The sequence below is a fragment of the Balaenoptera musculus genome, chromosome 20, assembly GCF_009873245.2.
Source record: "Balaenoptera musculus isolate JJ_BM4_2016_0621 chromosome 20, mBalMus1.pri.v3, whole genome shotgun sequence".
Taxonomy (NCBI): domain Eukaryota; kingdom Metazoa; phylum Chordata; class Mammalia; order Artiodactyla; family Balaenopteridae; genus Balaenoptera; species Balaenoptera musculus.
Genome location: NC_045804.1, coordinates 21337418 through 21351488, shown reverse-complemented (window position 1 = coordinate 21351488; position 14071 = coordinate 21337418). Strand labels below are relative to the sequence as shown.

At 52.2% G+C, this 14071-nt stretch overlaps 2 protein-coding genes across 2 annotated transcripts; both read right to left on the bottom strand.

Annotated features, from left to right (window-relative positions):
- Positions 1-769: 769 nt before the first annotated feature.
- On the bottom strand, positions 770-5986 carry VPS25 (vacuolar protein sorting 25 homolog). The gene is made up of 6 exons (XM_036838349.1): positions 5885-5986; positions 5525-5670; positions 4781-4834; positions 3656-3744; positions 2811-2886; positions 770-1390 (listed from the first exon to the last, which is right to left on the bottom strand). The coding sequence occupies exons 1-6, from the start codon at positions 5935-5937 to the stop codon at positions 1278-1280; spliced, it is 531 nt and encodes a 176-aa protein (XP_036694244.1). The 5' UTR covers positions 5938-5986; the 3' UTR covers positions 770-1277.
- A 3997-nt stretch (positions 5987-9983) lies between these two features.
- RAMP2 (receptor activity modifying protein 2) lies at positions 9984-11924 on the bottom strand. Its single transcript, XM_036837029.1, has 4 exons — positions 11610-11924; positions 11104-11169; positions 10530-10641; positions 9984-10400 (listed from the first exon to the last, which is right to left on the bottom strand). The coding sequence occupies exons 1-4, from the start codon at positions 11707-11709 to the stop codon at positions 10145-10147; spliced, it is 534 nt and encodes a 177-aa protein (XP_036692924.1). The 5' UTR covers positions 11710-11924; the 3' UTR covers positions 9984-10144.
- Positions 11925-14071: the final 2147 nt, after the last annotated feature.

Here is a 14071-nt window from a genome sequence, read left to right as displayed (position 1 = left end):
AAACCTGTCTGGGGGAGCACGGTACTGGGACAGGGAGATGAAAAGTGACCGAGGCTCCCCGGCCCTAGAAAGGGGGGTGGTGAAGAGGAGGCTACCACCAGCCTGCACGACCCAGATAAGGTAGCGCCACCCCCTCCTAATCGTCCGGAATGGCCCCAGGCCGACAATACAGAGGTCAATGGAAAGATCTGGTTTTCTCCAACGTCGCAGTCCCTCCAGGCTGCACAGGGATGGGTGTGTGCACCCCAAAGCCAGCCCCTCCCCCAAACCAAGGACCAGGTCACCCATCCTCTCCACCTCCCCACCTTGACCGCATCCTGGCCAGAGTGGCTGTTTTTGCTATGTGGGCTCTCCTTCCTCCCCCTCTGTTTGCCAAAGTTTCTAATAAACCGAAGTCCATATCCGGTTTACTCCCCCTCAGCTCCCCTTGGCCTCAACTACCCCACCCAGAGCAGATGGATGGAGGGAGGGGCTTCAGAGTAGTTCAGGACTTCCACAGGGAGATGGTGAGGGAGGGGGAAGTCATTAAGCTACTCCATTTTAGAGACAGAAAGCAGTCTGTCCCCAAGCTGTGTGCCATCGGCACTCCCCCGCACAGCCCACCCAGCAGATGTAAAACCACAGACTCACTGGAGCCCGCCAGCACGAGAGGACCTTTTCAAAGGCCATAGGCCTTCTCTCCCCTCTCCTAGGCTGGGATTCACTCAGGGGGTTAACACTTCACAGCCCTCCCTTTGCCCACTCCAGTAATAACCGCAGCAGCAGGCAGTAGGGTTAAGCTTTTTAATATCATAAATCAGTGTCCGGCCCCACCTCTCATTGCCAGGCCCCTTCCTGGGCCTCCTATCTTCACATTGCCTGAAAGGCTGCCTGCAGCCAGGGCTTCGCCCATCCCCTAGGAAAGATCCAGCACCAGCCTGAGAGAGGAGGCAGCAGCAGCAGCTAAAGGGGTGGGAGGGGGAAGAAACAGAAGCTTGTGCAGGTGCATGTGTGTATGTACTTACGTGTGTGACACAAATGAAGTTTGTGTTTAGGTTTACAGACCCCAGCTCACGAGAGGAGGTGAGGCAGGGAGCAGCACATCTTTTTTCCCTGGCACCTCAGCCTCACCCTATCCCAGGGACAGACACATGGGATAAGTGGGAAACCCACCCCTGGACTGCAGCCCTTTGGAGTCTGGTGGAGTCACGGATCCAGTCTGTGGGGACACTTGGTCTGTCTCCCTTTGAAAGCCCTGGAAGGGTGGGAGGTAAGAAGTAAAGGGAGACAGGTTTCTGCTAGAAGAACTTGACGCCTCGGCCATCGCTGACAGTGATGATCTCGGCCTTGTGCTCCTGCTGTAGGGCCTGCAGAGCCCGCAGTAGGGTTGCCTCATCCAGCCCGTGGAACTCTGGACAGGGAGAGATGGGTAGTCAGGGACACTCAGTTCCTTGGGGCTCAAGGCCTCTGAGAGGAGCAGCCCAGCTGGAAACTGAGAACTTTCCAGGACAGCTGTACTGCTACAGCTGCCCCCACCCACCCTTCCTGGGTATTCCTTAGGAGTAAGGAGTGGAAGAAAGCCTGAGTCAACATGAAATGAGAGTTCATGCTTATTCCCCCTTCCTATTTCTTCTGTCAGACTCAACCCACATGCACCCTCGCACTAACCCCCCTGCCCATTAGTGTCTGATATACAAGAGTAACACCGTTTGCTTGTGGGCCACAAAGAAGGGGCCCTGACAATCAAGTGTAGGGAGGTCAAGTCCCTTGTCATTGTACGCTGACCCTAACTGCATCTGTACCCATTGGGAGGACCTGTTCTAACACAAAGAGGTATAGCCATGCCTCTGGCCAGGAGACTGTTAAGGTCCAGCACAGATATCTGCCCTTTCCTAGTGAAAAGGAACAAGGCTGGGAGCCAAGGGCCAGCTGAGTATCTGGAGATATGGCAAGATACTGCAGGGAGATGTGAGAGGCAGGGGGCAAGCCCTAACAGGCTTGCACACCTCACCCCCTGCGGGGGCCCAGCTCTTGAGTCAGGGAGCTTGCTTTCTGAGGAAGCCTCCAGCTTTGCCTGGCCTGAGCGGTGGGCTGGGCAAGGCTGCAGCACTGAAGTCATGGCATGATGGTGGGAGTAGCAAGCAGAGGCCTGCAGGAAAGGGGGGGGGTGGGAAGCCAAGAGCTGTAAACTCTGTTGGGGCAGCCAGGCCTGGCAGAAAGGGGAGGTGCCCCTTTTTCCCCAGCTCAGATTGGTACTTTTGGTGATCCTGGGGATCAGAATATGAAGTCAGAGATAAAAGAGCTGAGAAGAATATTTACACTATGTAAAAATCAAACAGTATACAAATCCTTGTCTGGCCAGAAACCATAGTATTCTAAAGGGCAGGGGGTGGGGTTGGGGGTGTTGGCCCAATCCCTTCAGCTGACAACCACAGATCTTGAGCCCTCCATAAGAATAAAGGGTGACAGAAAGCCTGAGTTAGCAAGGAATGAAATTTCAGGCTTAATCTCCTTCCCTAGTTCCTCATTCGGCATCTCTACCGATAATTCTTAACTTTTCATGGGTCACAGATGCCCTTCAAATTCTTATAATATGGACTCTATGCCGAGAAAAATGCACATACAGCCCCACAAACAAAATCTGTGGGTTCTCTGCATGTGAATTCAGGTGGTTTATGGAAATCTTGGACATGGGTTAAGAACCTTTGTATTATTTAGTATTTGGAATTTAGAGGCAGAAAAATGGGAAATCTGAATGTCAAGTAAACAAAAATTATCTAGACGGAGGAGGATTCAGATAACAAAACTGGGGAGAAAGGGAAAAGCATTACCCTCATCCTCTGTGTCTTCCCCATTGGTCAGTTCGTAGAAGGTGAACACGGAGTTGTTCTGGCCACTCCTGGAAACCTATGGACACAGAAAACAGGGACTGAATAAGAACCAGGAATTTCCTGGGAGAAGGTAAACTCACCAGCTCCACCTCTCTGACCCAGGAATGATACTTGTTCCCAAACGAGAGCTGTCACCTCAGCAGAGGAGTGGCCTAAAACCCACAAACCCTACAGGTGCTATATTTATACATGTACACACATGCTCGGAACCACTAAACCACAGGCCTTCACGTGTCTGAGGAGTGACCTCTCATTCTGGTTGTTTTCCTGTTCAAGAATGGGTGGTGTGTGTTTGTTATATTTGGGTTGTTGATGCTTCTTCCCCTCCTCTCTCCCTTGGGAATGTTTAGGGCTGGTGGTGACAGGGAATGCAGGGGAGAGAGTCTGTCCCCACACCCACACTGTTCAGAAAGTCTCATTTATATTGTGGACAGCCCCATAAGGATGTAATGGGGGAGGGGCTCCAGGTTTTTGTGTTTTTTTCCCTTCCTTTCTCCATTTATCTCCTGTGGCCAGAGGCTCCAGCCAACAATAGTACTCGTGGTTTCCAGGACTGCATTCTCCAAACATGGCCTCACATAGCCTCTGGCCTCCTACAGGCAAAAAAAGGAAAGTTCTTTCCAGCCAGGGAAATTGAGTCATTGAAAGAGGCTTGCCTGGAAGACCTACACTTCCTCTTTCTGCCCCCTCCCACTCTGCTCAGTCTGGATCTGAAAACACCAGGCATCTGCTGAGCACAGATTCATTCTCCTTTGCCATGGGTCACTGAGTCAGAATAGTCTCACCCACTGATAGATGAGCTTCCCCCATTCTTCTGGTCTCCGCCACATGATCAGGAAGCTAGACTTGTTCTTATCCAACCACTCGAGGTTCCCTGCAAAACAGATACTTATGAAAGCACCATGCTCTAAGAAGAGACAATGAGGCAAAAACCAAGGTGGAAGAGAGTGTAAGAGATTCAGCTTTCAGAAAGAGAAATTCAAGAATTGTTTTACTATTACTATCTGCAAGGCATCCATTCTCCTCTTCAGGTCTTGGGGCACAGATGGAGAGATTTCAATTTTGTATACCAATGGGGGAAAAGAACCCAGGGAATTGAGCTATTGTACAGAAAACTCTGGGCTCCAAGCCAGGAGAGGAAAAAAAAAAAAAGTTCTTAAAAGAAAAGACTTGTGGGGGCTTCGCTTGTGGCGCAGTGGTTGAGAATCCGCCTGCCAATGCAGGGGACACGGGTTCAAGCCCTGGTCCGGGAAGATCCCACATGCCGCGGAGCAACAAAGCCCGCGAGCCACAACCACTGAAGCCCGCGCACCTAGAGCCCGTGCTCTGCAACAAGAGAAGCCACCACAATGAGAAGCCCGCACACCGCAACGAAGAGTAGCCCCCGCTCGCCACAGCTAGAGAAAGCCCCCGCACAGCAACAAAGACTCAACGCAGCCAAAAATAAAAATTAACTAATTAATTAAAAAAAAAAAAGCCACTGAAGGGTTTAAAAAAAAAAGAAAGAGGGGCTTCCCTGGTGGCGCAGTGGTTGGGAGTCTGCCTGCTAATGCAGGGGACACGGGTTCGAGCCCTGGTTTGGGAAGATCCCACATGCGGCGGAGCAACTAGGCCCGTGAGCCACAGCTACTGAGCCTGCGCGTCTGGAGCCTGTGCTCCGCAACAAGAGAGGCCGCGACAGTGAGAGGCCCGTGCAACGCGATGAAGAGTGGCCCCCGCTCGCCGTAACTAGAGAAAGCCCTAGCACAGAAACGAAGACCCAACATAGCAATCAATCAATCAATCAATCAATAAAAATAAATAAATCTTTAAAAAAAAAAAGAAAGAAAGAAAGAAAAGACTTGTGCTAATCTGCCCTCAGGAAAACCCAACTAGGATGAAAAATAAGGAATCTGGGGAACTGAACCCACCTTTCTTCCTCAGTTCCTCTAATACAACCTGGATTGATTCCACGGGCAGCTTCCCTAGTTTAAGGTTAAGGGAATGGTATTAATGGAATGAACTGGGTGGGATAAAATTTCTCAGAGCCAGGCTCATGCTACAAACTACCCTTCTTCTCCCACCTACACACATTGACGTGCAATGCCCCAACAGGATATAAACTAGCATTTTCTGCATATTGGGGGGAGGAAGGTAAAGAGAAACTAGTGTAATTAAAAGGAAGAGCTTTAGAGAATGAAAGGTACTATCATTTCTCACCCTCTGTCCTCTCTCCTTCCTCCAGCCATTCTCTAGATATTTTAGGGATGAATCAGGCAGCAAAAGAAAACAACCCTTACTTCCTGGGACAAGGAGAGTAGGCAGAGAAAATTACTAAAGGTAATGCCAGAGTTTGAGCCTCATACAGAGGACAAAAGTTTCAACGAGTCAAAAAGGCTCAGGTTGAAAAACTTGGTACTTGGCTTCAGGGCAGAAATTCTAAGATCTGAATGACACCTGGGTACTCATCACTGCCGCGGACAAGAGGGCTTGGTGCTACATTCGGGTTGGAGTTGTTGGTAAAATGGATGTCAGCTACACAGTCTGGCTCTTTCCCAAGGCCAGTTGGGGTGGGAACCTGCCTTCTGTGGGTGAAGAGGAGTGTGAAGTCTAGGCATGTGGGAAAGTGTGGAAGTGCATGTGTGTGGGGTGTGGAAGAGCCTGAGGGAGGATACGCTGTAGCTTCACGTTGTTGAAGAGCGGGCTCTCCTGAGCTTCCATCACCGTCATGCTGGACTGTTTGTGCAGGCGACAGAAGGACAGGACTAGCGAGCACCAGGCGCCCAGCTGCTTCTGCCGAGTGTCCACGTTCGGCTGCAACCTGCCGGGTGAAGCGGGTGGGGCGCAGAATTAGAGGAAGTGAGAGGGCGAGCGGCAGCACTTGCCAGAGGCGCGTTCCCGGGAGAAAGTGAGGGACTGAGGGTGGCGGCGACCGGATCCGTTCTCCCCCTCCCCATTTGAAGCATCAGTGCTGCGCCCGGGGTCCGAGGGAGGGAAGGGAGGCCCAGCGGGGCTTCTCGGGGTCTGAGCCTCACGTAAAGAAGGGCGGGAAGCGATACTGCCACGGCCACTCGAAACTCATCGCCATCGTAGTAGCCCAGGAAACCCGGAACCCGCCGGCAAAGGACTTCCGGTCTCCTCTCCGGCACGTCCGGGCAGAAAGCACAGCAGAAAGGTTCCGGGCTCCTCTGGGGAGAGGGGCGGCCCAACGGGAGGGATCGTCCTCGTCAACCCGTCCCTTGCTATTATCCCCAAATCCTTACCGTCTAGAGCAGAAAGGGCCCTGAGAAGTCTTCTGATTCCACCCCAGAGAAGGGCAGTCACTCCCCCAAAGTGGCACAGTTAGTAGAACAGTAAATAGAACCCAGGTCTCCAGAACCCAGCCTAGGCTTGTTTCCACTATACTAGGCTTCTTTCAATATTAACAGTTGTGTCATTTAACTTCATTCCCTCGCAGTTGCCCTCAATTCCTGTGTCGTTCGACTCCATAATTCCCCAGGAGCTCATTTGTAGCTTTTATCGCTGGAAATGGCTCTGCTTCCATTATTCAGGGCTGCCGTATTTGAGCACAGCCACCTCTCTCTCACCTCTCCCACGTCCTCACCTTTCTAGCCTCAAGTCCCTGGACCCCTTTTGGTCTTATCTGACTCCTTCCCCAGCCTAGACTACTCAATTCTGTCCCCTTGCCTGCCTACCTGCTGCTCAGTTTCCAAACCAGAGTCGTTGATCCCTGCCCACCTCCCCACCCCACCCCCACCTTCTTTTTTTCACGCCTGGGCCCAGGAGTATTACTGAAAAAAAAAAAAATTCACCGGAACCTGCTGACTGAACCCCAGATTCCCTGACTGACCTCATTGCCGGGCAATCAGTGCAGCCCAGTGATGCTTTGTCTTTTATTGGCTCCCTGTGACATCCCTCAAGGTAACTCTTCAAACTTTTCCACACTCATCATGCCATTCCACCTATTCCCATCTCCTCCATCTCTGCAGAATGCCCTTCCCTTCTATTTTTATGAGATTGAGGCCATGCATGTGAACCTCTTAATCTTTCCTCTCTGTCATCACACTGGATTCATCTCTCAAAAATCTCTCACTTTTACTCCTTCCTTTTGGACTCAAAGGAATAAGTATCACTCTTCCTTTACAAGGTCAACCCTTTGGCAGCTGATTGCCTCTCCTTTCCAGTTTCCTCCAGGACTTCTCTGTGTATCATATTCCCTCTTTCCCTTTCCCCTGGCTCCTCTCGTCTACAAACATGCTGACGTCATCCCTACTTGAAAATATGTAGTTTCCTTGACTCTACCACCCTCTCAATTTCCTGTCTGATCTCTAACATCTCCCCCACCAAAGTCCATCCTTTACTGTGTACAGTTCCTGGTCCACAGAAGTGCCCAACAAATATTTGTTGAATGAATGAATGAATGAACCATTCAATAGATTATGTTCTCTTGGGACTTCCCTGGTGGTCCAGTGGTTGGGACTTCGCCTTCCAGTGCAGGGGGTGCGGGTTCGATCCCTGGTTGGGGAGCTAAGATCTGACATGCCTCGTGGCCAAAAAACGAAAACATAAAACAGAAGCAGTATTGTGACAAATTCAATAAACTTTAAAAATGGTACACATCAAAAAAAAAAAATGTTCTCTCAAAGCGTACCATCTCCTTTGCTTCCTTGGCACTGCTTTATCCTTGTTCTGCTATCTCTTTGATCTTTCCCTTTGTCTTCTTTTGTCCTCATTGTTTACATGTGGGTGTTTCCTAAAGGACCTTAGCCTTCTTCAGTACACTTTTTCTCCGGGAACTCTCATCCCTTTCATGGCTTCACATGGCATTTCTGTGCAGGGGACTCCTAACCCTATATTTCTAGCTCCAACCCTTTTCTACCACTAGCAGCAGCACCACCACTCCCATTTCTAACTCTCTACGGTACATAACAGCTTGTTCCATTGTTATTCATATTATACACCATTTTCTTCAGGCCAGCTTCTCCTTCTAAGGGCACCCAGGTTCAAAGCCAGAGTCAGCTCTAACCGCTCCTCTACTTCACCTTCATATCCAAATCCTTCCCCTATTTTTAATAACCTTTCCTAATTTTTATTTTTTTAATTGCTTTTTTTTCTGCTCACTTCTTTTTTAATTAATTTATTTATATTTTATTTTTGGCTGCGTTGGGTCTTTGTTGCCACGCATGGGCTTCCTCTAGTTGCGGCGACTGGGGGCTACTCTTTGTTGCGGTGCACGGGCTTCTCATTGAGGTGGCTTCTCTTGTTGCGGAGCACGGCCTCTAGGCACGTGGGCTTCAGTAGTTGTAGCACGCGGGCTCTAGAGTGCAGGCTCAGTAGTTGTGGTGCACGGGCTTAGCTGCTCCACGGCATGTGGGATCTTCCCCGACCGGAGCTCGAACCCGTGTCCCCCACATTGGCAGGAGTATTCTTAACCACTGCGTCACCAGGGAAGTTCCCTACTTTTTAATTATTTTCCATTTCCCCATTCACCACTCCTTTGGTCTATGCCCTTGTTCTCTCAAACCTGGATTATTGCAATAATTTTCTAATTCACCTCCCTTTCGATTCTCTCCCATAGGGGAATGTGCTCCATCTAAGGCCTAGTCAGGTGCCAACTCCACAGTCACCCTCCTGTGATCTCACCTCCTGTGATTGCACCTTAGCTCAATGGGCCCCTCCTTCCTTTGCACTCAGAAAACATTTGGCTTGCATCCCTTGCATGACTCTCATCACACACTCCACTGTTTTTGTTTATTTGTGTACATGTCGGCTCCCCTACTAGATGAAAGCCACTGAAAGCAGAAACCAAGCCTTATCTAACTTATCTTCCCAACACAACATGCAATATACAGTGTCTTACACCAACATGCCTTTGATGTATATTAGTAAAACGCATGAAGGCAAATATGGGTCCAAAAGAGCATAGATATATCCTTGGAGAAGACAGATGCATTCATGGAAATAGAGCAAAGATTTCTCTCTGGTGAAAACTCTAAATGTCCTAGGGAATAGGTATGTCTCTAGAGAGACAGATGTGTCCTGAGAGGAGAAGTGTGTCTCAGAGAATAAACAGATATGTTCTAGAAGCATATAGGTATATATCTGTGGAATAGACAGGCATGTCCCAGGAAGTAGATATGCATGTACTCAGGGAGGCTTACATTTCAACAAGGAGAGTTCCTAATGAGGTGCCAAGTGCCACAAGGAATAAACAGGTGTCTTTTTGAAGAACCAAGTTATTCTCTAGACGTTTCTGATGACCTGGCAGGTTTGTCCCAGGGAGAACTGGAGGTGAAGCTTCCATGGGGAGAACTGGGCCTCACCATCCAGGGAACATATAGGAGTGTCCATATACAGAAATGGTGGGTCGCTTAGGTATGTCCCTAAGAAGTGGGAAAGGGAGCATAAGTATGGCTCAAGAAGCTAACAGAAGCATCCAGTGAAGAACTAGTGGTTGCTATGGGAATGACAGGTCTCTGACCACAGGGTTCAGTTTTGAGCTTCTTCCAGGCCACGTCCATCTTCTGGTTGTTAGCTTTAGTGGACACCAGGGGGCAGTGTGTGGCCAGGCTGTAGGCCACACCCACCCAGGGTCCAGGACAATGTAGGATGAGGGCCAAGGACCTGGAGGGGAAGTCCTGTGGCGAGTCTAGTAGAGGAAGCCCCCACTGCCTTTGCCCTCAATCCTCAGGTCCTTAAGGATGGACTCCTGTTGTTCAGATCAGAGCTCCTATTCCCAGGCCCTGGGAGGAAACTGAGGCATGAGGAAAGGGAAAATTAAGGGCTCCTGGGTGGCACCCCCTTCCTTCTTGCAGGAGCCACAGCAAAGAGTCCTCCCTCATCCCACCCCCCTCACCTCCCCAGCTGCTCTCCAGACCGGAAGGGAGTCTCTTCCTGCACGTTTCCTGGAACTGGGTTTGGATAGACGCAGGAAAGGCCTGGCCTTGGGAGGAGGAAGTATAGGGGTGTGGCCTTCTGGTGGGGGAAGGGGTGGTGGGGGGCAGGTAAGTGAACAAAACAGTGGGCCTATCCAGATTCTTCCAGCTCTGCTGCTCAGAACGGAGGGCCTGTGGGAATAGCAGAGACTCTGGGAAGGACACAGACCCCACTGGGATGGGGAGGGGAACAGTGTACAAAAAAACAGTTTTATTTTGAAGATTACAGAACTTGAGCCTTGATTCCATTTCCACCGATCTAAGGATCTGCAGTTGGGGTAGGAGTGAGAGAAGGAAGTAGGGAGGGGAGAGACCTGCAGAAGAAAGAAGTAAGATGGCGGCTGAAGAGCTCACGCCACCCTAGGTCTGGGCTTCACTGTCTTTACTCCTCCACACCACAAGGGTGACGAGGAAGGGGATGAGGCAGATGGGGGCTATGATCATGGCCAAGAGCACATCCTCTGGGGGGTCTGAGAAGGGGGGCTGCCCCAGGGAGCAGTTGGCAAAGTGGATCTGGTGAGTCTCAAAGATGATCTGTTCCGCCCAGGGATTGGGGAAGCCCAGGCCAAACTCTTCTGCATTCCTTTCCAAGCAGTCTCGAAGGATGCTGTAAGGCCTGCGGACAGGAGAGGACTAGAGTGAGGGAAGGGTTGGGCCCAAAAAGAGGACTGTCCCACACTCACTCAAGGCCCACAAGGAGCAAGCCCCAGCCCTGGCCCAAGCCGCCCTCCAGCACTGCCCCTACCTGCTAATGAGGGCCCAGTCACACCAATCCTTTTCGATAGGGTCCATTTGAACTTTATAATCATCCCAGCAACGTAGGACATTTGTCTCATACTTCTCCTCCACTGTTTTTCCTGTGGGCAGAGATGCTGCACATTGACCACACCCCTACACCACCTTCCAAGCCCTCTGGTCCAGGTACTTCCATTGAGGAACCATTGTTCCTGTCTTCAAATATGGGAACTACCCGGACAGCCTCAGAAACCTTCCCAAGAAAGAGAGTCCTGGCTGAGGAGAGAGTCTCAGCTCAGGAAAAATTTAATGTCTTCCATGTGCCCAGCACTACCCAGCCTGGCAAGAACTTCCACATACACTTTTTCTGGGATCTTCTAATCCACCTGTGAGGTGGGCCAGCTCAGAGTTGGCTGGAGGCTTTATGGGATGAGAGGTAGATCACAAGGAACCTCAAGAGAGAACAGAGCAGAACTTAGGGGCACCAGTTGGGTTTGGGGCCTGGCTTGTGAGAAAGGGACACTCCCCACTGACCTCTCTTCTCCTTGCCCTGGGCCACCCTCCCACAACTGCTGGGTACTCACCTTCTGACTTGAAGCCGTCTGGGGTGGGAAGAAGTTGAGCCAGGGACTCCTGGGGCTTCAGGACAGCTGTGGGCAGAAAAGGGGCAGGGAGATGGGATGATGGGGATCTGGAGCCTGGAGGAAGGGGTGTGTGGGTTGGGGGCTGAGACCCTTGGAAGTCAGGGCTACTCTCAGAAGAAAAAGAGAAGCAATCCAGGCGCCCACGGGATGCCTCAGCGCCCGGAAGAGAGGGGCTGCACCAATTCATTCCCACTCACATCCAAACCCCTCCCTCCTCGCCAGCTCCAGACCTCCCAAGACCTCTCTGTGGGACCCGGGAACGCCAGCTTTTCCCCAGTGGGAAGCAGCTCGCGCTGCGCCCTCACCGTGGTGGGGCCAGGGACCGTCCAAAGAGCAGCGCTGTCCGCACCCGCACCCCGGGGCCCGTTCCGGTCTTGGCCGTCCAGCCCCTCTCCCCTCCAGGGCCTCCCGCGCCTCCCGCCCGGGCCTCGGAGCGCTGCGCTTACCGCCCAGCAGCAGGAGGAGGCGGAGCGCTGCCGGTCGCCCGGCGCCGGTCGCGGGGAGCCGCGGGCCGCCGGCAGCGCGCTCCGCCCGGAGCGAGGCCATCGCGCGGCGAACAGGCGAGGAGGAGCGGCGGCGCTGAGCCGGGCCCGGGCGGGGGCGCCTATATCCCCGTCCCAAGCCGCAGGAAGCCGCGCCGCTTCCTCGCAGGGGCTGGGACGGCTGCGGCCACGTGGGGGGCGGGGGCGACGCCCGGGGCCGGCGGGCTGAAGGGGGAGTCGCTGCCCCACCCGGCCCTGGCGCCCGCCGCTCCCTCCGCCTGGCCGACGTTGGCTCACCCTTTCTGCTAGCTCACCCTGCGGGGCTGGACAGCTCCCCTCGTAACCCCAGAACCGGGATCCATTTCCTGGGCTCGGCTGCGTGGCGCCCAGGACTCGTCGGGGTCTCTGAGCCTCCGCTCCCCGGACTCTAGCAGCCCCTTCTCTTCCTTCGCGAGGGGGCGGGGGCGTGGGGGGGCGGGTAGCGAAAAGGGGGAGGGGTTTGGGAGCTCAGAGGGCCTCTGAACGCTGCCGTATCTAAGGCTGGGGGTTGGGGCTGTCCGGGGCCGTGGGGGAAGGGGCCCGTGGAGCTGGGCTCAGAGTTCCCTTTCCTTGGGAACACCCACTGATGTCAGCCCGCCTGCCAAAATCGAGGAGGAGGAGGAGAAGAGGGAGCCAGACCTTCGGAGTCGAGAAGGCCTGAGGATAGAGGTAGAGGGGAAAGCGAAGTCCGAATACCCTGCCTTCGAGGCACCCTCTGGGGCCTAGACCCACGAACCAGATTGAGTGCAGGGGCAAAAGTAAGACTGCTCCATTCCCAAGAAGAAGGTGGCCACAACTCCTCAGGGCCAAGATTGTGAAAAGGGAAGGTTTAGAACCTACAATGTGTGACTTCATTCATGAGGTGGGTACATTATTTACAGAGGAAGAAGCTAAAGCTCAGGGGAAAAAGCCCAGGACTTGAGCTCAGAAGCTCTGAGTCCTAATTCTGCCTTCCCATTTTCCAGCTATATAGCCTGGAATGACCTCAGTTACCTTCATGAATTCTCAGATTCCTCCCATGTGAATGAGGGACGTTACCCTCCTCACTAATCTGTAGTGAGAGTGACACTTGTGAAAGGGCACTGCACTCACTAGGCAGATGCTGGTTTCCTTTCCTCCTTTCCTAAGGACTTGCCTAAAGCCACACAGCTGAGAAACAGCAAGGCTGAGCCTGGGGCCCCAGCGGCCCTGACTTCTGCCACACCACAGCTGTCTCTGTGTCCTGAGCCAAAGCTTCGTAGGCCTGAAGCAGCCGAGGATCCCAGGAGCTGATTTGGCCATGACGTTCAACTCCAGACACAGCTGTCAGCACCGAACTTTCCTAAATTACTCCCAGACACTGACCCTTGGACTCAGCTGCTGCTGTTGTCCCAGTTTACTGATTCCTTCCCACCACAAATTATCTTGCACCATCTCTCTTCAAATCTTCATCTCGAGGTCTTAGGCTCTTAAATCATGGCCACTGATAACCTGTTGTTCCTCCATAGCTAGGATCAAGAGGTTGCTTTAGCAAGGCATCCAGAGGGAGAAGGGAATTGGCCCACTTGGCATGAACCCCAAAGCCCTCCTGGTGAGGGTCATCTTCTGCAATGGGCAGAAAAGAGCCAGGCTGCCTTGGAGTCACTTCAGGCCAGGGACAAACTCCGTTCCTTCCCTCCCACCTGTGATTGCCCTTTTCAAGAAGGAAACATGGTCAAGAGGGAGATTTCTAGGTGATAAGATGGGAGGAGGAAGCAAGGAGGGGCAGAAAGCAAAATAGCCATTTCCACTGGCCAGAGGCACCTGAGCCCACTGTGGGTAAAGACTAGGGTTGGGGGCTTCCCTGGTGGCGCAGTGGTTGAGAATCTGCCTGCCAATGCAGGGGACACGGGTTCGAGCCCTGGTCTGGGAAGATCCCACATGCTGCGGAGCAACTAGGCCCGTGAGCCACAACTACTGAGCCTGTGCGTCTGGAGCCTGTGCTCCGCAATAAGAGAGGCCGCGATAGTGAGAGGCCCGCACACCACGAGGAAGAGTGGCCCCCGCTTGCCGCAACTGGAGAAAGCCCTCGCACAGAAACGAAGACCCAACACAGCCAAAAATAATAAAAAATAAATTAATTAATAAACGCTTGACATATTAAAAAAAAAAAAAGACTAGGGTTGGGATCAAGATTAAAGTTGACAAAAACAGATGTTGGGTTTTAAATAAGGCAGTATGGTATAATGGATAAAAACAAACAAACATTGGTTAGGATCCTGAAGGCAGGTTTTTTTTTTTTTTTTAATTAATTTATTTATTTAGTTTTGGCTGTGTTGGGTCTTCGTTTCTGCGCGAGGGCTTTCTCCAGTTGCAGCGAGTGGGGGCCGCTCTTCATCGTGGTGCGTGGGCCTCTCACTATCGCGGCC